This window comes from Nilaparvata lugens, chromosome 13 (genome assembly GCF_014356525.2).
Source record: "Nilaparvata lugens isolate BPH chromosome 13, ASM1435652v1, whole genome shotgun sequence".
NCBI lineage: Eukaryota > Metazoa > Arthropoda > Insecta > Hemiptera > Delphacidae > Nilaparvata > Nilaparvata lugens.
In genome coordinates this window covers 18651214-18672889 of record NC_052516.1, presented here as the reverse complement: position 1 = coordinate 18672889, position 21676 = coordinate 18651214, and the positions used below count along the sequence as shown (strand labels likewise).

At 34.2% G+C, this 21676-nt stretch overlaps 1 protein-coding gene across 1 annotated transcript in view; it reads right to left on the bottom strand.

The window, feature by feature from the left end:
- The window catches only part of LOC111044032 (cAMP-specific 3',5'-cyclic phosphodiesterase), a 435954-nt gene that overhangs the window by 157949 nt on the left and 256329 nt on the right, over positions 1-21676 (bottom strand). Inside the window, 2 exon segments of the mRNA XM_039439964.1 lie at positions 5383-5418; positions 15017-15205. Of these exon segments, the coding sequence (XP_039295898.1) occupies positions 5383-5418; positions 15017-15205 (225 nt within the window).

Below are 21676 nucleotides of genomic sequence, written 5' to 3'. Positions count from 1 at the left end.
TAAGGGAGAGGATGTCCAAAAAAAGAGGAGGTAAATAAAAAGAAAATGAAATGAAGAAGAGGTGGTTTAGAAGAATATGAGAGAAAAGGTGAATACGATAAATATGGAGAAGGTGGGAGAATGACGGGGTAGTGAAAGAGAGGATGTCCAAAGAAAGAGAGCGGAGATCAAAAAAAGAGGAGGGAATGAAGGAAAAGTGGTTTAGAGGAATAGAGAAAGTAAAGTTGAATAAGATAAATATGGGGAAGGTGTGAGAATGACGGGGTAGTGAGGGGGAGAATGTCTGAAGAAAGAGGAGGTCAAGAGAAAGAGGAGGAAATGGAGGAAAGGTGGTTGAGAGAGAGAGAAGGTGGGAGAAGGTAAATACGATAAATATAGAGGAGATGGGAGAATCAGGTACTAGAGAGGGAGAGGATGCCCGAAGAAAGAGGAGGTCAAGAGAAAGAGGAGAGAATGAAGGAGATGGGTTGAGAGAAATAGGAAGAGAGAAGATAAATATTGAGGAGATGGGAGAATCAGGTGGTAGTGAGGGAAAGGATGTCCAAAGAGAGAGGAGGTCAAATATAAAGAGAAAAAAATGGAGAAGTTGTGGTAGAGAGGTAGAGAAAATAATAATACGATAAATGAAGAGTGAGTGAGATAAAGAGTAAGGTATTGAGAAAAATTGAGCAGAATCTGTAATAGCAAGCAGGTTTGAGGGGATGTGAGAATTTATTTATTCATTCATTTATTAGGTTAGCACAAACAATACAACGATTGGAAAAGAAAAAAAAACAGGCTGTTGCCCAAAACCTCTTCAATTTCCTAATTTAGTTTTAAATTGTCCAAATATTACACATAGGTTATGAGGGGGAAGTAAAGAGGAGGTGGTTAAGGAAAAGAGAAAGAGAGAAGATAAGTACGATAGAGATTGGAGAAGAGAGTGAGAGAGAATAAATAATATACAGGTTAGGAGAGACTACCTGTAGAATATTGACAGAAATAATTGAGGTAAAATGGATAAGACAGAGTTGGTTGAGGGAGGTATTCAAAGAAATAGATAGACTGCCTCTATTTTAACCTGGACGGCGAAGTTAAGGTGCAGCCGGCCCTCTCCCTCACATGAAGAGTGATAGAGGAATGTGGAGAGTGTTAGGTTGAAGCAAGTAGAGAGAGTAATATTGGTGGGAGAAGCAAGAGAGAATTGAATTGAATTAAATTGAATAATAAATGTATTTATTTTAAACCTAAGAGGTATTTTCTTACTTCCTTACACTTGACCCTTCAATACAATAATTAGAATACTGAGTTACAAAGAGAGAGAGAGAGAGAGAGTGAGATCGCGAGAGAGAGGAAGAGAGAGAGATAGAGAGAGAGGCGATTGATTAATTGACTAGCTGCCTTTATTGAAAACCTAGGAAGGCGAAGTTAGGGTGCAGCCGGCCCTCTCTTACACTTAGCCCTCCAATGAAATTATTGCAAATAAAAATAGAACACTATAAAACAAAGATTATAAGATCAAGGAAGCAAAAAATCAACAAAATGTAAAAATTATAAAATAAAAAATAGCGAATGAAAGGAAGAAAAATGATTCAAATTTCTTTGGAATTTAAGCCAGTGAGAAGAAAGAGAAGTGAGAGAGAGAAGAGAGAGAGAGAAGAGAGAGAGAGAAGAGAGAGAGAGGTTTGGAAAGGAGAATGAATGAATGAATCACAGAATAAATCGATTTATATTACAGATATGAGTAAAGCCTAAGAGCTATTTCTCACTCATATACACATAACAAGATACTAGTTCACATAGAGAGTGAGAAGGTAAACGAATGATTGAAAGATAATTCGGGAGAGAAAACTACAGTTATTAGTAGCAGCTAGAAGGAGATATCGAAATCGTATTTCCCTCGAAAACCCAAGGAATTGTCGGCAGAAACTCGACAGAAACGGACGCCATCTTGTTTTTCAATAGATCCAATTTGTTCGAATCAGTTGACATAAGCTCAATTTTCGTCGAATTTCTCCGGGGACGCGCACCGCACAAATTTCGCACCTTTTGCAAACACGACACTACTACGACGACAACAATTTATTTCCGCTCTAACGAATTTTCGGTCGCATTATTGGCTGCTTTCAAAATTCACCGAACAGAGTTTCACTTTCAACAGTCAGCATTAGTTAAATGACAAGCATTAATATGATCATTATGAGTGAAGCTGACAGTTGAATTTGAATCTCACCAAGAAGTTTTCAGAGAGATTCACTGACAACTGTCAGTAAGGGTTAAAAGAGAAGCGTTAATGCTATTCAATTAGGGATGCTGACTGTTTGAAGTGTATTTCACAATAGAGTTTTCCGGGTAAGGTATGAGGCGTTATGGCGAAGTGAAATGTGAATTGGAAATATATGCTTCAGACACCTCAGGATTAAAGAGTTGTAGAGTGAAAGGAAGTGAGAGAGATTGAGTGTGAGTGTGTAAGAGAGAAAGTGTCAGAGAGAGAGAGAGAGAGAGATCGATCTTTGATTGATTGATTTATTTATCACACGCCAGGTCTTGAAAAACCTATTGAATTCATACAATTACAATTATACATTGCGAATTTACAAATTAATAATAAATTTAAAAAATTATTCTAAATATAGAAAAGGAAGAGAGAGAATAAAAAGAGAGAGAGAGTGAGGAAGAGAAAGAGAGAGAATAATATCTATTCAGTCACCAAAGCGCAAAGAGAGAGAAAACGAAAGGGATAGATAGATTGGGAGAGAGAGTGAGTGTGTGTGTGTGTGTGATTGATTGATTGATTGAGTACTTTATTTATGTAGATTACAATATATACTGGCTTATACATTTATATACAATAGCTTACAATACAGCAAAATTATAGATGAATTTACATAATATAGACTAAGAAAATAATTATTGAACTGTATAATTATAATATGAAAAAGCAATTTTTGTAATATAATAACGGTAGATAATTAAATTGTTATGCATATACAAAAATTGGCAGAGATTTGGACATATCAATGTCCATTCTTCGGAAAGAATATTGAAAATATCCTCCCCACTAACTCTCTACCAAACCAGAGAGAGAGATTGATTTTTGATTGATTGCTTTATTTATCACATGCCAGGTCTTGAAAACCCTATTGCATTTATACAATCACAATTATTTCATACATTGCGAATTTACAAAATAATAATAAATTAAAAATATTATTCTAAATATAGGAAAAAAGAGAGAGTGAGTAAAAAGCGCATAGAGAAATGAAGAGAAAGGGTGGATGGTGAAGAGAAAGAGGGAGTGAAAGAGAGATCTGCACCAGTCAACAAATCCTATTGAGAGTAACCGTGAGAATATTCAATGCTATCTGAATTTCAGTCTCAGAATTTTCAATATGTTTTCATCAAACATTGGAAATAACGTGTATGGGTGAAGAAGAAGGGAGGATGTGTTTTGTGAGAGAAATATCAAAATAAAGAGAGAGGGGGTGATCGTGAGAGATGAACCAAGAGAGAGAAGGTGTGATTCAATTTATGGTATCGACCCAGCTTAAGTCTCGGTGAGTGTTTAATATTATTTGAATAGCAGTATCAGAACATTTAATAGAATGCGAATCCCAATATCGAATATTTTGAAGGTGTGAGAGAATAATACGTTTTAAACATCCAACCACACGAAAATCCTTGTATTTTGGTAGAGTGCTCAATATTATTTGAATAAACGTTTCCCCAAGTAGATACCACACATAAAGGTTTAGATACTTTAGTTTGGATACATATTTGTAGATACCACACAAAGAGCGGTCAACGGTCTGATCTGTCGTATACTGAGGATATATTATACGAGTATTTTTGACAAATATATTAGTAAACAGATTATTTGAACGTTTATCTTTAAAACCAGAAGTTGATGTGAAACATCGAAACTATAATTGTTTTTATTTACGTTTTTAATCTGTTATTTTATATAGAAAACTTTTCGAAGAAAGGGTACTATGGTGTTATTCTACAAATACACGAGTAGATATCCATGATTTACATACATTATTTTCTTTACTTTCTTTTGCTGATGATGAAGCCCACATCAGCTCGGCTTCTGCGTGGGTAACGGATGTGATGATAATGAGAGGTCATAACCTACAGCTTTAGGTGGGTTCAGAACCACCGGGGAGCGATTGTAAACTTATAAATGGTATTCTAGAGGAGTTCGGTTCTAAGAAGATGTATTCTGTGATGATATCTAAATCTTTCTAAGACCGCTATAGTGAGGTCCACGTTATAATGGCAGTGGAGAAAGATGGGAGAGCAACGTTGCCGATCCTCTGTCTATCTTGTCAAACATAATTAAGATGAAGTATTTTTTAAATCATTTATCATTCCACATTGTTAAAGACCATCTGGCAACAGAGCAAAGAGAGAAAGGGATAGCGCTATCCACTTTGTTGAATGATAGACAAGGATAGCAATACCATTGCTAACCAAACACTGCCATTATAACGTGGACCTCACTGTAGAAATCGGAACGTCCGGCAGATAGTTCTCCACTACTTACTTCATCTGGGCTAATTGAGAATATTGAGAGAATGGATTGTCCCAACTTATCAATTAAGTCTTATTCATGTCTTAACATTCAGGGATATCTGCCGTAATTAAGCTCAAATTTTTCAATTTTGTTTCAATTTCTGGATTTAAATCAGATTTTGAATGTCAAAATTTGAATAATTTGACATTGCGAAAATACCATTAAATCTTAGTATTTGAATGCAGTGTAATACAGTGAACAACAATCAATGTGATGAACATCACTGGATAAAAAATTAGAACAAAATATAATCCAAGAAACGTTAAACTATCATTGTAGATGAAGATTTTTTTATACAAGGGCTAGTATTATATAACTCAGCTGAAGGAAATTTATTTCCTTATTCCTCACAAGCTTTTTGCTTGTGCGTGGGTAATGGGGAGTGAGAGGGTGAGGTTTTGAGATGATGGAACGTCCATGCCTAATCGATGGGATTCGGCGGGATTCGAACCCGCGACAAGGTAGCACTAGCAGACTAAAGCCTTGTCAACTCGGCTATCTGGCCGGCCAAATTGTTGAGTTTTCATATTGAATGAGTTTGTTAAAAATTTGAAAGTGATGAAGTTATTCAAACAGTTCAGTATCTATCTCATGCTCACTAGAATCACAAAATATACTATTTCTACTATTCGAATGCAGAGCAAGCATCACATTTACATAGAAAACTAGCTAACAAGTAGTGAGAGGTGAACATGACATCTAGTTACTACGAGAGACAAGAACATGGAATTTCTACTAACTACAAAAAAAATCAACGCAAACAAACAAAACGAACATAGACACACAACATTGAAACATTGTTTGAATGTTGAAATGCTACATACGGCCTCTCTATTATTGGTGCTTCTGCCTCCTTTAGCCTGCAAAATTACAAACATTTTCAGTAAAATTCCAACTTTCACCGCAGAAAACCGATTCACAAGTTTTGAAAGAATGTTTTCAAAATTGAGTGTTTTTGTGATAGGGCTTCAACAATTTTTTAAATTACTTATTTTTCTACAAAAAATACTCACCACTACTAACTAGAAGGTGAGTCTGGTGTTAGTTTCTAGAATTTGTAAAGACGTGTTAAACATGTATTAATTCTAGTATATTGTGCCACTAGAGTAACTAATTTCATACTTTTAATTTTACACGTATTACACGTATAATTTTACAACCAATTTTACACGTATTAATTCTATTATATTGTGCCACTAGAATAACTAATTCATAAGGACAGGTACCTACTACAATCCATTCAAAATTACTTTTGACTTGGAGTGACATTCGCAGCAGAGAAAGGTAGGGAAACAGCGGCGGCGATGTTGCCGTTCTAAACCGGCCAGCGTTCTCTAATTTCTAGTAAGTGTTCAAGTGCTCATGATACACTTACGAAGTTTCCTCTCTGAAAGTAGACTAGTCAACTGAGTCTAATCGACAAATTGGCAACTGCGCTTCTACTTATGACTATCCATCACTGTATAATTGGCTGATCTACCTCCATTTCTTTGCTCCGCATATTCCTCCAAGTCAAAATTATTGATTTTATATTTTTCCGTTGGTACTACTCTTGAATAGAAATAGAAAACTAAAAACTAATTACCCTTTTTTGAATTGTACTAATTGTATAATTTTTTTAAACAATTTAAAGAAAAAGGGTACTTGGGTTTTAATTTTTTATTTCAAAGGTGATTTGTATGGAATAAATTTGAATGACTGGGCTCTCAACTCAGTTCACAGGAAGGGGTATAAGCTTGTCAGACTTGTCTGTGCTTAAATGTATTTTGTCGTCCTTTATGGTAAAAATACGAGTAAACTAATTCAAGGCTATTCTATTACAATAGTAAGACTGTACAATTATTTGAATACGATTCTAGATATATTCGCTGATAATTTGCGCAATTTTAGTGAAAAATGTTATCAAGCTCTTAAATTATAAATGCTTAATCAATTTTGCAGACCAGAAAAATTCAAATTTCAAATTCTTCTTCTGAAAATAGGCTTGCTACCTATTCTCTTTTTTCGATTAGTCTATTTTTTTATTACTCCTCCAGTCTTTTTTCTATTTTCTATTGTGTCTTGTGTTATTTTCTATTTTTAATGTTTCTTCCAAACTATTTTTATTGCTATTTTTCGTTTTTTCTTTCTTACTAATTTAGTTTCAGTTTGTGTAAACAATTGATTTTCAATGAGGCTTCTTTTGGCATGTAAGCCTTCATATGTTGTTGTAATTTTTATATTGATGTAAATGAATAAATAAATAAGTTTTTTAATAAATAAATAATTCTATAAAAATTGTGGTGAACGTGCTCGGCCATACTCCAAAGATTTGATAATCTCCACAGAAAACGGCAAGCTATTTTCAGCAAGTTATTTGATGTATTCATTTAAAAATGTTATTGATTTCAATGACTCTGTCCTGGTTTCGAGAACACTTATCTAGTTAAATGGACCTTTAAACCTATAGACTCTATATAGATTCAATGGCCCATCAGATTTAATGAGTGTCCTTGAAACCGGGCCCCATCTTGTGAAGTACATTGTCATGACCAAGGTATTTCAATCTGGAGTTTTTGCATTATCACAATGATTATTATAGGGCTCACCAGGACTCAAAAAACATTCATCTATACAGCGATAAAATTATATAATGTTTTACCTCCTTCAATCAGGAACCTAGAGATTAAAAATAATAAAAATAAATGAAAAGCAATTTTGTCAGAAAATTGTATTTATACAATAGATGTATTTTTCGAAATAAATCTTGAAGTGGAATAGCCTTATAACTTGATTGTTATAATGAGATCAGAGAAAACCTATGTATAGCAGTACACAGAATAGTTATTTGTGCATCTAGTGAGCAAAGTGACAGTTTGCTGCACCGAAAGAAAAGTTCACACACGAGCCGTAGGCGAGGGCAGAATGGTTTCTTGAGTTCAGCAGAGGAACTTTGCGCACATATTTCACATTAAATTTTTCCTTCAGTTACCATTGAATATGAAATGTGGTTGATTATGGGTAAAATGATGGCTGAAATCCATCAAATGTTTGTCTGTATGATTTTGTTATTAATAACAGCTTTAATTTATTTTAAACTTGATAATCCAATTGAAAATTAATAATCGATAATTTATTCAAATTAATTCAATTAATTTGAAAATTTGAATAATTTTGAGTGAATCTTAATTACTAAATAATTTTTCAACCTATCAATTTATGAATGAAAAATTTTTATTTGAAATAATGAATAATTAATAATATTCAAAATGTATAATTTGATGAGTTCTCATTTTTATTTATTTGAAAATCGGAAAAAATATAGATAGAACAAATTCGCATTCAAAATACAAACCAACAATGTCAACAGCTGATTGGAATGGCTGCAAGATAATACGCAAAGTATTAAGAGTACGCAAAGTTATACTTTGCGCACTAGAGCGGAAAAGTCATTCTTTGCGTTCTGTAATCAGTGCAGGAATGGTCACTTTTCAAGGTAACTGTAGGGAAAATTGATTTTCATGTTGTTTTCGAAGACTGATTGATTCTAAAAGTATCAATTACTCAGTGAAACACAAATCGTATCCATCGTGGAGTTATGAATTTCAAACAGAATTGGGTGGTGGGATTCAGAACTGAAATCCTCACAAAATTCTGACCAAACCCCATTTCAAAGGCTCCCTTTCAATCAGCAGATGGCTGCTAATCAATTAACCAACTTAATTTCGACCTACACAGAGATTCACTTCAAATTTTCAGCATTCCACATGAGGAAACATCAATGCGCCCCCTTCAAATAATGCTGACAGGTTTAAGTGGAGTGAGATCCACTTCATACTGTCAGTATTCCTCATAAACAAACATCAATGGTTGCCATTCAATCAATTCTGACAGTTTTAAGTGAAGTGAGATCAATTCCAAACTTTCAGCATTCCAAGTGAAACAATATCAACGCTTCTCATTAAATAGATGCCGACAGTTTGAAGTGGGCATTTCACCGTAGCTACTGTTGTTGCAGACGAATTATATCCAGCTATTGTCCACTTGTCAAGAACAGCTGTTGGAAACAATACAGAAGAGTAAACAACCCTACAAAACATGGTGGCTCATTTATCAATTAAACTTTTTCCCCTTATCAGATACAGACAAGCGGCTGTCATTGTCAGATGGTATCATCAGTATAATAATTGAGTCTCATCTTTCCTTCCACAAATCTCAGTGAGAATATGGGAGAGAGATCTCTATGATCTCCACTAAGAGTATATAGATCTCTAGATAGAGTATAGAGTTCTATTATATCTCATATTGGAGATATCCAGAGGTCTCTAAATAGAGTATAGAGTTCTATTATATCTCATATTGGAGATATCCAGAGATCTCTAAATAGAGTACAGAGTTCTATTATATCTCATATTGGAGATATCCAGAGATCTCTAAATATAGACTATAGAGTTCTATTATATCTGATATTGGAGATATCCAGAGATCTCTAAATATAGAGTATAGAGTTCTATTATATCTCATATTGGAGATATCCTGAGATCTCTAAATAGAGTTTGGTGTTCTATCATAGAGAAACGATAGCATATGTAGATATCCCATGGTATAGGGCGTTTATGTCGCAAGTTTTACTGTTATCCCAAGCCGATAGTTCACGTAGTTCTTTCCTATGCAGCTGTGTGACGCTGGTAGTCTCTCAAATTGTGCCGTTCTTACACTATCACAACAACAAAACAGTAAAAATTGACAATAATCGACAGTAAAAGCTGCGACATAAATTCCCTATATCATGGGATATCTACTTACGCTATTGTTTCTCTATGGTTCTATTATTTTATCTCATATTGGAGATATCCAGAGATCTCTAAATATAGACTATAGAGTTCTATTATATCTCATATTGGAGATATCCAGAGATCTCTAAATATAGACTATAGAGTTCTATTATATCTCATATTGGAGATATCCAGAGATCTCTAAATATAGACTATAGAGTTTTATTATATCTCATATTGGAGATATCTAGACCTCTTGTATACAGTACTATTTCTAGGCTTTTAAACCTTTTCTAGGCTTGATATATCATTGGAATAGAATAGATTCATTCCGTATTTATGGTCGGGTACTGGGTGATATTTTCACAACCTCTCATTGTAGATATTCGTTAAAGATCTTGAAATTCACCTACGCTGATAAAAGCTTAGAGCCATTATCAGAATACATAAGATATCAATTTAATGATCAATTTCCATTTTATTGCCAAACTTGATTCAGAATGATAACTTTAAATCTTTTCCCCTACAACAATATGATAGAATGCTCAATTTTGTTGGCCTGTCAGTTTTTAATTAAAATCCTATTTATCAACAGAAGAAACTTATTTTTAAGTATTTTAATAGATTTTGTAATACATTTGATTGATGAATAAATGGAGAAAAATATGAAATAATTATATAATACATAAATCTTGCTGGGGTAACCCAGTTACCCCACTTGGTATTTCGTGTATGTGAAAAACGTTGGTAGTGGAAGGGATAAATGCTTTCGACTGTATAAGTTAGGATAAATACAATAAATTTCTCTCATTTTTCAAACAGTATTCAACAATATGATTTTCTCGAAAAACACAACAGGTAGTTTTGATAACCTTGAGTATTTTCCAGGAAAACAGTCAAGAACAAATAAATTGAAAAAAAAGAAAACGATACGCATGTCATTATTCACGTTGTTCTCAGAACTACGGGTTAGAAAACCACCAAAACCAAGACATAATATCACTAAAATTTCAACATCTCAATTTCTGTATTAAATTCCTTGACATTTTCCATTCCGTGTGTCAACAACTCATGTTCAAGATGCGAATTACGTGATTTGCAGTTGAACATTCGACTCGTAATGTTTGAAAACAATTTCAGGAAAGTTGAAAAACACAGGATTTTCCATCCGGAAGATGCGTAGTTTTACAAACACGTGCTTCACAAAAGAGATCCTTGTTTTATTCTTTGTGCGCGTGTGTAACTAACTCAAAAAAGTTTATTTCAACTCCGCTTCGCCTCTCTTTTTTTACCTGTTTCATCACTGTCTCTTGCTTTCAACATCATTATCTATTCTCCTATTTGTCACACACTATCAGATTCTTCATTCTCCAAATTCTATAATCTGGTTTAATATCAGTATCTTCGACACTTTTGGACAATAGCCTGTTCTTTCTTTTCCGACTTTTGTATTGTTTGCTCTATCCAATAAATAAAAATAAATACTCTTTCTCTGTTAAGCTACTTCATATTTCATCTTTTCTGAATCCGAAGAATTTCTCCACTTGTAAAAATGTCATTTATGGTCTTAATTACACATAAACTATACATAAACTGATTGACTGAATGATATTTTAAATTGAGGTTTAAATCAGTTTTGGGAGAATGCATGTTGTTTTTAGCTGAATTCTATGAATAATGAATGAATGTATTTGAATTTGAATGTGTTTCTAAATAAATAAATTATGTCTTTCTAACCGACAGGTTGTTAAATCAAAATTCATAATGAGATTCATTCCAAACTCTCAGCGTTTGAAGATAATTATAATGAATGCTGATAAATGAACCCCATAATGCTGATTAATGTGAGCCTCATAGGATATTTTTCTACTCTTAATCCTGAACTTCAATATTCTCGTCAGATTGGAATACTTTCTCAATAACTATGATTTTTTGCAGCTTTAGATAATTTGTATAGATGATAGACTCAATAAAAGATTACATGGGCCTACTCAACCCTATAGTTTATTTTAGCAACCTATTGAGGATTTATAAATTATAAAAAAAATCATTATTCTATTTTGAAAAATCTTTGACTACAGGTGATGGAGTGCCTTCATTCTGGCCTCTATTCATTTCCATGTTTTCGTTATATATTCATGATCTAGATTAGATCCTATGATATACGGTTCAAGTAACTTCATCGTTGAATAGACTTAGAACGTTGTCAAAAATCCACTTTAATTGAATAAAAATTAATATTTTACAGGAGCTTTCGTGATGATGATGATGTGTGAGCACACACGAAAGCATGCTCCTGTAAAATATTAATTTTTATTCAATTAAAGTGGATTTTTGACAATGTTCTAAGTCTATTCAATTATGGAAAAGTTCCACAACATCAACATTCACACTACAAACTTAATTAACTTCATCGTTATTGTGCGAGATAGACCTAGGCTCAACTCACACTTACGCGACTCAGGTCGAGAAGAGACTCGACTCTTCTCATTATTGGGGAATGTGATTTCCCATTATTGTGTAAAAACAACAGATCATAAAGGGGTTACCTTACAAAACTTCGTAATCCAATTATTCTCTAAAAAGCCATGAGCCCTATCCAATAACTAAAGTACTCAAGTGAGAAATTAATCTCATTAATTCAGATTGAGTAATGTTGAAAATTGTTTCGAACCAGAAGCGTTAGTTCTTGAAGAAGTAGGGGATGAAATGTGAGAGTTTTCTTCTAGGTATTAACAATGTTGTTTCAAAGCCAAAGTAAATTGGCAGGATCTAATTTTGAAATCGGTGTGTGGAAAGTGTATTTTGATTCAGTTAATCTACTAAATACTACTATTCAGTTCAATTCACTAAACAAGGAAAAAGCGGTTTTCCAAATCTCAATTAATAAATCAAGCTTTAATTTCATTTATATTAGTAGAGTATTATTCTTACTTGCAGAAACTCTCTATAAATAAATATTGTGATAGTTGGTAGTCGAAATAATCAATGTTCTTTTCAAGTTGAAAAAACCTCAAAGATTACAGAGAGCAGAAGAATATTACCTATGGACTGACGCAAAAGATTAAAGCCTACAGCTGGGTTTACACCAAAGTTATTAGCGAAATGTTAATAACTTAATCCATTTAGATTCTATTAGATTGAACGGAACGTGACAAACACATAAATATTCATCATGCGTATGATAAGATATGTTCAATCCAATATAATCTATAAGGATTTAATTATTAACATTTTGTTATTAACTTTGGTGTAAACGCAGCTTAAAGCTTTTCATTTCAGTTTAGATCAGTGCATATAAGATAATGAGTGAAATTTAAATGTAATCACAAATATTGTAAGAAAAAGCTAAGCTGTTACTAAGGTCCAGTTAAATAAAAAACAAACTTTCACAAAACATATCAGCTTTAACTACGTATTGTGAAAACAAAAAATTAATTATTATTCAAAGTAGCCTAAATGAAAAATGTTGTGCTGTTGAAATTAAATGAAGATAAGTCCAGCTACAATATTAAATTTACCATATAACGTTTCCATTACTATAAAAAGTAAGGAGACGGCTGAAAATTTTCAACACGCAAGAAATTCTCATTGTGGGTTGGAGAAAACCCTTGAATATCACACTAAACATCTATTGATTAGAAGGACCACTTGTGTTATGCACCAAATCACTGTTACCGGGCAAAATGGAGCTTCACGACATCTAGCGGCAGAAACACGAACTAGCGTTGAAGTTTCTAGCTTTTGCCGCTAGAGCACAGGCAAGTACAGCTTGTTGATCATTTTGAACATGGAGAATGATGTTCAGGACTATTTTCTGGACTTACAGGACTTTTTAAAGGAATAATTTGACATATATCATATGATTATATGCAATAATAATTTTTGTCCTATTTAAGATTCATCAACTCTGATTAGACTAATTGTCATAGAGAGAAAAGGATCATAAACGGCAAAAATTATTCGCAAATAAAAAGGAGAGAGAGATTTTCCTGAGGCATCCTACAATCAGAATATTCAGGACTGTTTCATCTTCACTAAGTGCCCACGAAATCCCTTGAGTAACCCTACTGTGAAGAATATATAAGTCGAAAAATGCTACGCCTACACAAAAAATAGTCAATGTTTTGTCCATATACGCAATTGGAAGACTATGCTATAAGAAAAGTGAAGAACCAATATATAGTTGCTCTTATGATTCTGTCGAATATAATAAATCATTTTTGCAACATAATACCATAGAATAAGAATAGATCTTATTCTTCTTCACTTCAAGGATTAGGTCTATTGATAATATTAGGTCTGTTGTTAATATTTTGTATAAATTTCGAGTGAATGAAAAATTTTATTTGATTTGATTATTAACCTCTGTTCCGGTATCCATCTTTTCCTCGGCCTTCCTACATCTCTTTTCCCAGTTGGTTCATATAATATTGGACTTCAAAACGAATTATTTTTCCTGAAGGTATCATAAATAAGAATAGTTAAACTCTTAATTTTTAAGAGACTCTCCAACCTCCATCCATGATCGTGGATACTTTTTGGGGGATGAACACATTTAAATAATACCAAAGGTCTTCTTGCAATACCCTCATTTTTTTGAGGATATACTCGTTTAAACAATCGTACAAAGCCTTTTCATGGAACTTTTGTGATCATCAATATCATAGAATAAGCATAGGCTACCAGGAAACTCACAACGGTTTAGTAGCATGAGCCCATACTTATTTAAATATTTCAAAAGTTAGCCTAATAAACCATGTTACAAGTTACCACATTAGTCCCCAGATGTACAAAAACAACAATATTACAGAGTACATTATTTTTATTATTTCAATACTGAGGTCCACGTTATAATGGCAGTGTTTGATTAGTAATGGTATTGCTTTTCTTGTCTATCATCCAACAAAGCGGATAGCGCTATCTCTTTCTCGCTTTGCTCTGTTGCCAGGTCGTCTTTCAACAATGTAGAATTAATAATTAGTTAACAAAATATTTCATATTAATTATGGAAATTCATCATGAAATTATTGAAAAATATAATTTATTGCTTAATAAAATATAATTGATTAAATTTTAAATGAGAATGAACAGTAGAAATTCCATCAATAAACCTGTATCAGCTACCGTCTATAGAAGGCATTGACAAGACAGAGGATGGACAACGTTGCTCTCCTATCATTCTCCACTGCCATTATAACGTGGACCTCACTATAGGTATAGTATAGTAAGATAGGAGGAAATGGTTGCCAGATCTCAGCCTTGCCACGCAAACAGCTGAATCTGGTATATCTGATAAATTCAACTGTTCATTATTGTTGAAAATAGTTAATCATATTTTATTTGTCAAGAAAATATATTTTTTGAAGATGTAATAATAAATTTTCACGATTGAGATGAAATATTTAGTCAATTAGTTGAATTTCTACATTGTTGATAAACGATGTGGCAACATCGCAATGCGTGAAAGAGATAGCGCCATCTGCTTTGTTGAACGATAGACAAGGTTAGCAACACTATTGCAATTCACACACTGCCATTATAACGTGGACCTCACTGCCATTATAACGTGGACCTTAATATAGTTGGGTATTTATCAGACGTTCGTCCTCACCCAGTAATTTAGTCCCAGGATGCACACATAACGATAAACCACACACAAATAGCTACGATTTCTAGTTAGTAATCAAATTCTGGGACTGACCTTTCGCTGGCGATCGACGAATTGCGGGACATGGACTTGGGGGACATCTCGAAGTCTGAATCGGAGCGGTAGAGGAAGGACTCCCTGCGCTGTGGCAGGTTCTGGAGGACGAGCCCCGCCGAGGGGGACGCCCCCCCGCCTCCATCCAGGGGCGACCGGCCCGGGCTTGCTCCGTTCTCCACATCGAAACTGAAAAACACCAAAAAACACACTCATTATTATTGTATAATAAGCTTAAAATTATCAAACTGAAGATGACATCATAGGTGTTGAAGCATGTTTGTAACTTTTTAATAAATACGTGATATTTTAAGACAATCATTCTAGTGTTTTATTCTGGACTAGCAGGTAGCCTGTGCTACGCAAGGATCTATTTTAAAACTTGACAAACTGAAATCTTGAAGAATCGAAAATGGGTCTATAACCATCCAAGGTTAATTAAGAATCTATAATATTATTATGTAAAATTTTAGGTTAATCAGTCCAGTAGCTCAGACGTGATGATGCGTCAACCTCCTATCCTGTACGTGTATAAGCCAGTTATCTCACTAGATCGTACAGTTAGATCACTATATCTCACAGTATCTGAAGTCAAAACTAATTATTATTCTTTTGAATCACAAATTCATTATTGATTTCATCAATATTATTAATTCAAATCCTCACAAAACCTACGCAGCACTACAAAGAATTAGAACTTGTAAAAACTAAGGATTTCTCTACACCTAACTGCGCTACGCTGAAATACGTCCTGTCTCCCAATTTTAAATCCAAGGTACGTATCTGTCCAGTTCACATCAGCGTAGCGTAGCTTTCAATATTGGAAGATGAGACGGCTTCGTCTTCTGAAAATGTATTTTAGCGTAGTGAAGTTAGATGTAATAAGTATGAGGCCTTAAATAGGTGTCTGTATATAAGACCTAAGTAAGCAAAAACTCGCTAATTATCGGTGTGTTAGTTTTGGCTGATTGATTGAAAGATTCATTGGTTCAAGGTTTCAGTGATTGAATACAATGTGACTCCAATTTTAGAACAAGAGTTCACTACTTACATCATTTAAGAAATCTATTTCATAAGAGATCATTATTTTTTGATCTCCTCCATCCTTCACCACTTCATCCTTTGTTCCTTCCTGCTTCTGTTCTTACCATCAACGTCTTTTCTACCTCTTTTATTGTTGCCCATCATCTTATTGTTCTAATTCGTTCATTTGCTATTCTTCCTCATCCTATTTTTCTTCTCTTATCGTAACTTCCATCATCCATCCCATTTCCTTAATCCTTTGACACCCTTCTTTATAAAACGCTAGAAAATTGTGTCCCTCCCCATTCATAACCACGACCTTCCTATTCCACCTTTATAATTTTCCTCCCAACATTGTAACTTTATTTTTAAAAATACCTTTCTTCAATTCTCTTTGTGTTACTCTATAGTCTTCCTCTTCCTCCCTATCCCTGACCTTGAATGATTCTCTTTTACTATTATTTTGCTTTCATAATTCATCTTTGCAGCTCTCTTTTTCTAATTCTTTTTTAAAATTATGCACGACTTCCGTCATTTACTCTCCCCCACAACCCCTCCCGTACACGAAAATCCACTATTGTTGCACATACAAACAAATAACTCCATCAGTCTCTCAAAGCATCTAGAGCATGGGTGAGACTCACTCAAAATTGTCAGCATTTGTCGAATGGGAGGCATTCGTTTTAAGTCTAGTGAATGCTGACTGCCAGCCTTGGTAACTGACTGTATTATGTGAGGAAACTGTCAGTCAGCAATGATTAAATGGGAAGAATTGGTGCTATTTCTCGAGGAATGCTGACAATTTAAAGTGAATCTCACCATAATATAGCTCTGTTTCAAAGAGCTGCTGCTCTCTTATAGAAATAAATGGGGGAATGATTGATAGTGGCTGTGCTGTCTCTCTCTCACTCTATATCCGAAAGTTTTGTTCTATCTAATGAAGATGGATTAGTAGCTGATGAATGCGTGCGCATGTTGTTATAAACATTACTCTGCTCTATGGTGGAATTCATTTGGAACCGACAGCATTCCACTAAATTTTATTCTCAATGCTTCCTATTTAACTTATACTGATAGTATGGAGTGAATCTCAAGTTAAAGTTGTTGCTGAAATCGACTTAAACCTTTTTTTAATGGATTTAGAGCAGGGAACTGACTGTAGGTTAGAAAAGTTAACATTGGAAGAGAGTTTGGAGACTTTGGAGGATAAGGAAATTGAGACAGAAAGAAGGAGAAAGAGAAAGGAAGAGAGAGAGAGTTGAATAAGTCAGGAAAAGTGAATTCAGTGAATTCTAATAAAAAATTTGATTGTGCCTAGAGTCAGCCGCAGTAGCCAATATCAAAAGAGAAAAATAGTCAAAATAAGTCATACATTACTAGGATCATGTTTCATTAATGAAAACCATTTCCACTTCAGTAGCATGCCTACCAGCTTCAGAATAATAAAAATACCATTGTTCTGAGCAAATTTCTCAAGTGTTTGAGGTAATGTTTAGAAGGCGATTCTTCAAGATTTCTGCCGATTCCTCATTTTTAATTTTTCCAAGAAAACGCGAGCCAAATTATTATTTATTATATAATTTTATTATAAAATTATATAATAATTATATATAGGAGTGGCCGTAGCCGAGTGGATCAGATGCTGGCTTTGTGATTCAGAGGCCTGGGTTCAAATCCCGGCCCGGGCAAGATATTTATCTCGGGCCACTCCCGTGTTTCGGATGGACACGTTAAGCCGTCGGTCCCGGCTGCCTAAAAAGTAGTCGTTAGGTCATGTCAGAGGACCTGAAATTGATCAGTTGCGACCTGAAAACTCTGACACCAGACCTGAGCCAGCCAGGTCACTCGATATTATTATTATTATTAAACTGAAGGCGCTGAATCCAAGCTAAGTTAAGTTATTAAGCTATTAAATTAGAATATTCTTCTATCTCCAATTTACACGATTTAGGTTTTTGATGAGAGAACTTTATCGAAAACGTCTGCTCGGATGCCTGGAGAAAATCACTTCCAGAGCAATTCGAAAACATTTGTATGCCAGCAGAGTTTTCTTGGAAACCTCGGCTGGCAGATACGCAGAGGTTGGTGTGAACACCTGCATTGCTTAAGCCGGCGACAGATCTTTTTCCATTCATCCATCCACAGACTCTGCAGAGCTACCGAGTTTGGTGTGAACATTACAGTGGGAGTCGGAAGAAGTACTCCAATTAAAATACTGATCATGCTTCGCAAGGGGGTGAAGATAAATTCCTTGACCGAGCGAAGTGAGGTCTAAGATTCAAGGCGACGGTTTGGCATTTCTCTTAATGTTTGAATGTTTTAATGTATATGTTCATATGTTTAATGTTTATATGTTGCGCATTTACGGCGAAACGCGGTAATAGATTTTCATGAAATTTGACAGGTATGTTCCTTTTTTAATTGCGCGTCGACTTATATACAAGGTTTTTGGAACTTTTGCATTTCAAGGATAATATAAAAGGAAAAGGGAGCCTCCTTCATACGCCAATATTAGAGTAAAAATCAGACTATAGTATTTATTCATCATAAATCAGCTGACAAGTGATTACACAGATGTGTGGAGAAGCCAATCTATTGCTGTATTTCCATAAGGTATATAATTTCAATCAGGTACTATTGTGGATGAGAATACTGCGTGAGGTCTACTGTTCACAGAACTACTAGTCATTATTATTCGTATTCAAAATACACTAGTAACAAACCGCTCCCAAAACGCAGCAACTGTTACGTACATGTCGGGATAGTGACTCCAGAAGTAGGACACCTCAGCACCGGCGGAGACCGGTGTACATGTGCCGGAATTGCTGGTACTAGTTGATGAAGTCCTCCTCCTGATCACAACTGACATGGCTCCCGAGTCCCTCCTCACAAATCGCGATCTCCGCTTTTCGGGCGCCATATTTGATTTTGTTGTCATCGAATTATATCACACAGAATGTTCCCACTTTCTCAACCATACGGTGCACTGATTTTTCAATTAGCCTACCAATCTATATTGAGAATATTGTTGATATTAACAATGCCAATTATTGTCAACTATTGAAAAAGCACAAAACAAGACAAAACAAAATAACAAAGAATTACAAAACAAATAAATGTTACCAATATTGAAAACCATGGGCTTTGTGGTTGGGTGTGTTGGAGAAAAGAAATAATTGCTCTTATCTGAACTGCTATGCATTTTAATTCATAGTTGATACAATCGGGATCAAATCATAGTTGAAAGTCACGAGAACCAATGAGAGAAACGACGACGTCTACAATCAGCAGTTGATCACGGTTAAATTTAATAGACCTACATGCAACCGGGCATAATATTGTATGTAAATGTTGTGATTGTAGATTCTTATCTAGCAAAACCTGTTCAATTTGATGTACTTGAAATCTCCTAATCAGATTTCTCTGCTACAGCTTTAAGTAGAGCATAGTAGAGTTCCTCAAGATTATTTTTTTCTGTCAAAACTCTTAATTTAATTCTCAAAAATAAGTGAAGTTCAACAAATCTTTTGAAAATGTTACTGTCTATAAAATTTGGGAGAAGACCATTTTTGGGATAAGCCTGTTACTCTCTCCCATTCATCACTATAATTATGATTTGTAATTGTATTAAAAGATGAATAAATAATACTAAATAATATTAAATTATTCAATAGTTGCAATCCTCCTCTAAGGTCTTATTGTTTCAATATTCTGAGGTGACTGAGAGGTGACTCCCAGAGCTACATAAAAATTAACGCCCATTTGAAATATTTCTAATCAATTATGATAAACTTAAAAGCCATTTACAAACACATCGATTTTTGGACATACAGTACTATTTTTTCTGTCCTTATGATTTCAATCAGATTAAACAGACTTTGACAAACATCATCTCTTTAATCTTATAGAATTTATAAGGACGAAAAATTAATACGTCCAAAAAACGATGAGTGTGTAGCTAGCTTATTGCTATGTGTTTTCTATTATAGGTAAGAGTAAGTCATTCCCCTCCGAGAATTCCAAATAATCGCCAAGAATCGTTCACATTCAATCAACATGAAAGATAATGAAGCATAATAATTGCTTTATTACATAACATAGAGATAAAAAAGCATGATTGATTCACATGATGTTATCAATTCAATTCCGTATCACTATACAATCTTTACTTCCAATAACAAAGATTGGAGATCATAATAGTCGAACAAACACTTCAAACACCAATTTAGTCCATAAAGCTAAAAGCATACTTAAAGGCCAATCTCCTGAATTGGATATCGACTATTAGAAACGTTTTCAGGTCTCGCGAAGATTAAAGGCTGAAAGTTGAGAAAGGGAGGAAATGGAGTGGAATCAGAGGGGAGGAGATGAATTGGTGTGAATTAAATCAAAGAAAAGAAAAACTAACAGAGGTGCATCAGGAAATGATTATGTAGAGAGGAGAGGAAAGAAAAACAATTCAGGGGAATTGAAAAGAGACAATGAAGGAGAAAAGTGACGAAAAAAGCAGGAAACAGGATAGGAGAAAAATGGAGAAAAATGGACGGTAATAGATTGAGGTTAAGAAACAACGGGAGAAAATTGGAAATCAATGTTTGAGAGGTAGAAAATCTTTGAATGAATAAAGAAGGGAATTGAACAGCCATGTGAAAATATAGATGATCGGAATGAGAAAGAAAGATAAAGAAGAATATAAAGGTAGAAACAAAAGAATTGGTAGAGATCTAAAAGAATTGGTAGAGATCTAATGGGAAGTGATATAATAGGAAGCCAGAAAGGATTTTCTATTGGAGATCTACAATATCAGAAGGATTTCCTATTCGAAGAGAGAAGTCGAGTGGGATTTGGAAGAAGAAATTAGAAGATTTGGAAGAACATTTTGGTATTTGGAGGTGGATTATGGAAAGAGAGCTGTACAAACATGAAGTATTATTCTCTCCATTACTTATATATATTACTTGACATATTGATCTACTTATTACTCCACTCATTAATTTTTCATTATTTCAACTGCAATGTGTCATACATGGCAACAGATTTAATTCAATTTTATTGAAATATTATTTTTTGAGTTGGAAATCTGGTCGCGGATTTAATTATTGAATGTAATTGATAAAACGAGAAGATCTCCAATGTGCAAAGATGAAACGTGTGTTTTATCACGTTTCCTGAAGGCAATATTATGATTTTTAGCTCTTGCTATACAAACAAGAGTGAGTCGACTTTTGGTCTGTGAATCAAGGCTGCATGTTTTTTCACATAAATAGATTTTGAATTTTTCTTTCGAGGCTCGTATTCTTCAAACCGTTTGTGAAGTATAGTTGTTAAGGCATTGCTTACCTAAAGGTTTCTGTCTTTAGAATTAAATTATAGGCTGTCACAGTTCGGGCAGTTTAAACCTGCATAATTGTGTTTTCGAGATTTGAATCTTTTAGGGTAAGCTGGTGCTTTGATTCAATCAGCTGGCAGAAGTTTTTTTATATATATTTATTTATTTAAAAGTCGGGAGTGGTTTTAACCGGACCTTTGAGGATCAGGCCAAGGGACAATTTCAAAGGTAAAAATAAGATAATAGTTAATTGTACTTTTTTTTCAGACCCATAATTTATTTGAATAATAATTTATTATTATCAAAAA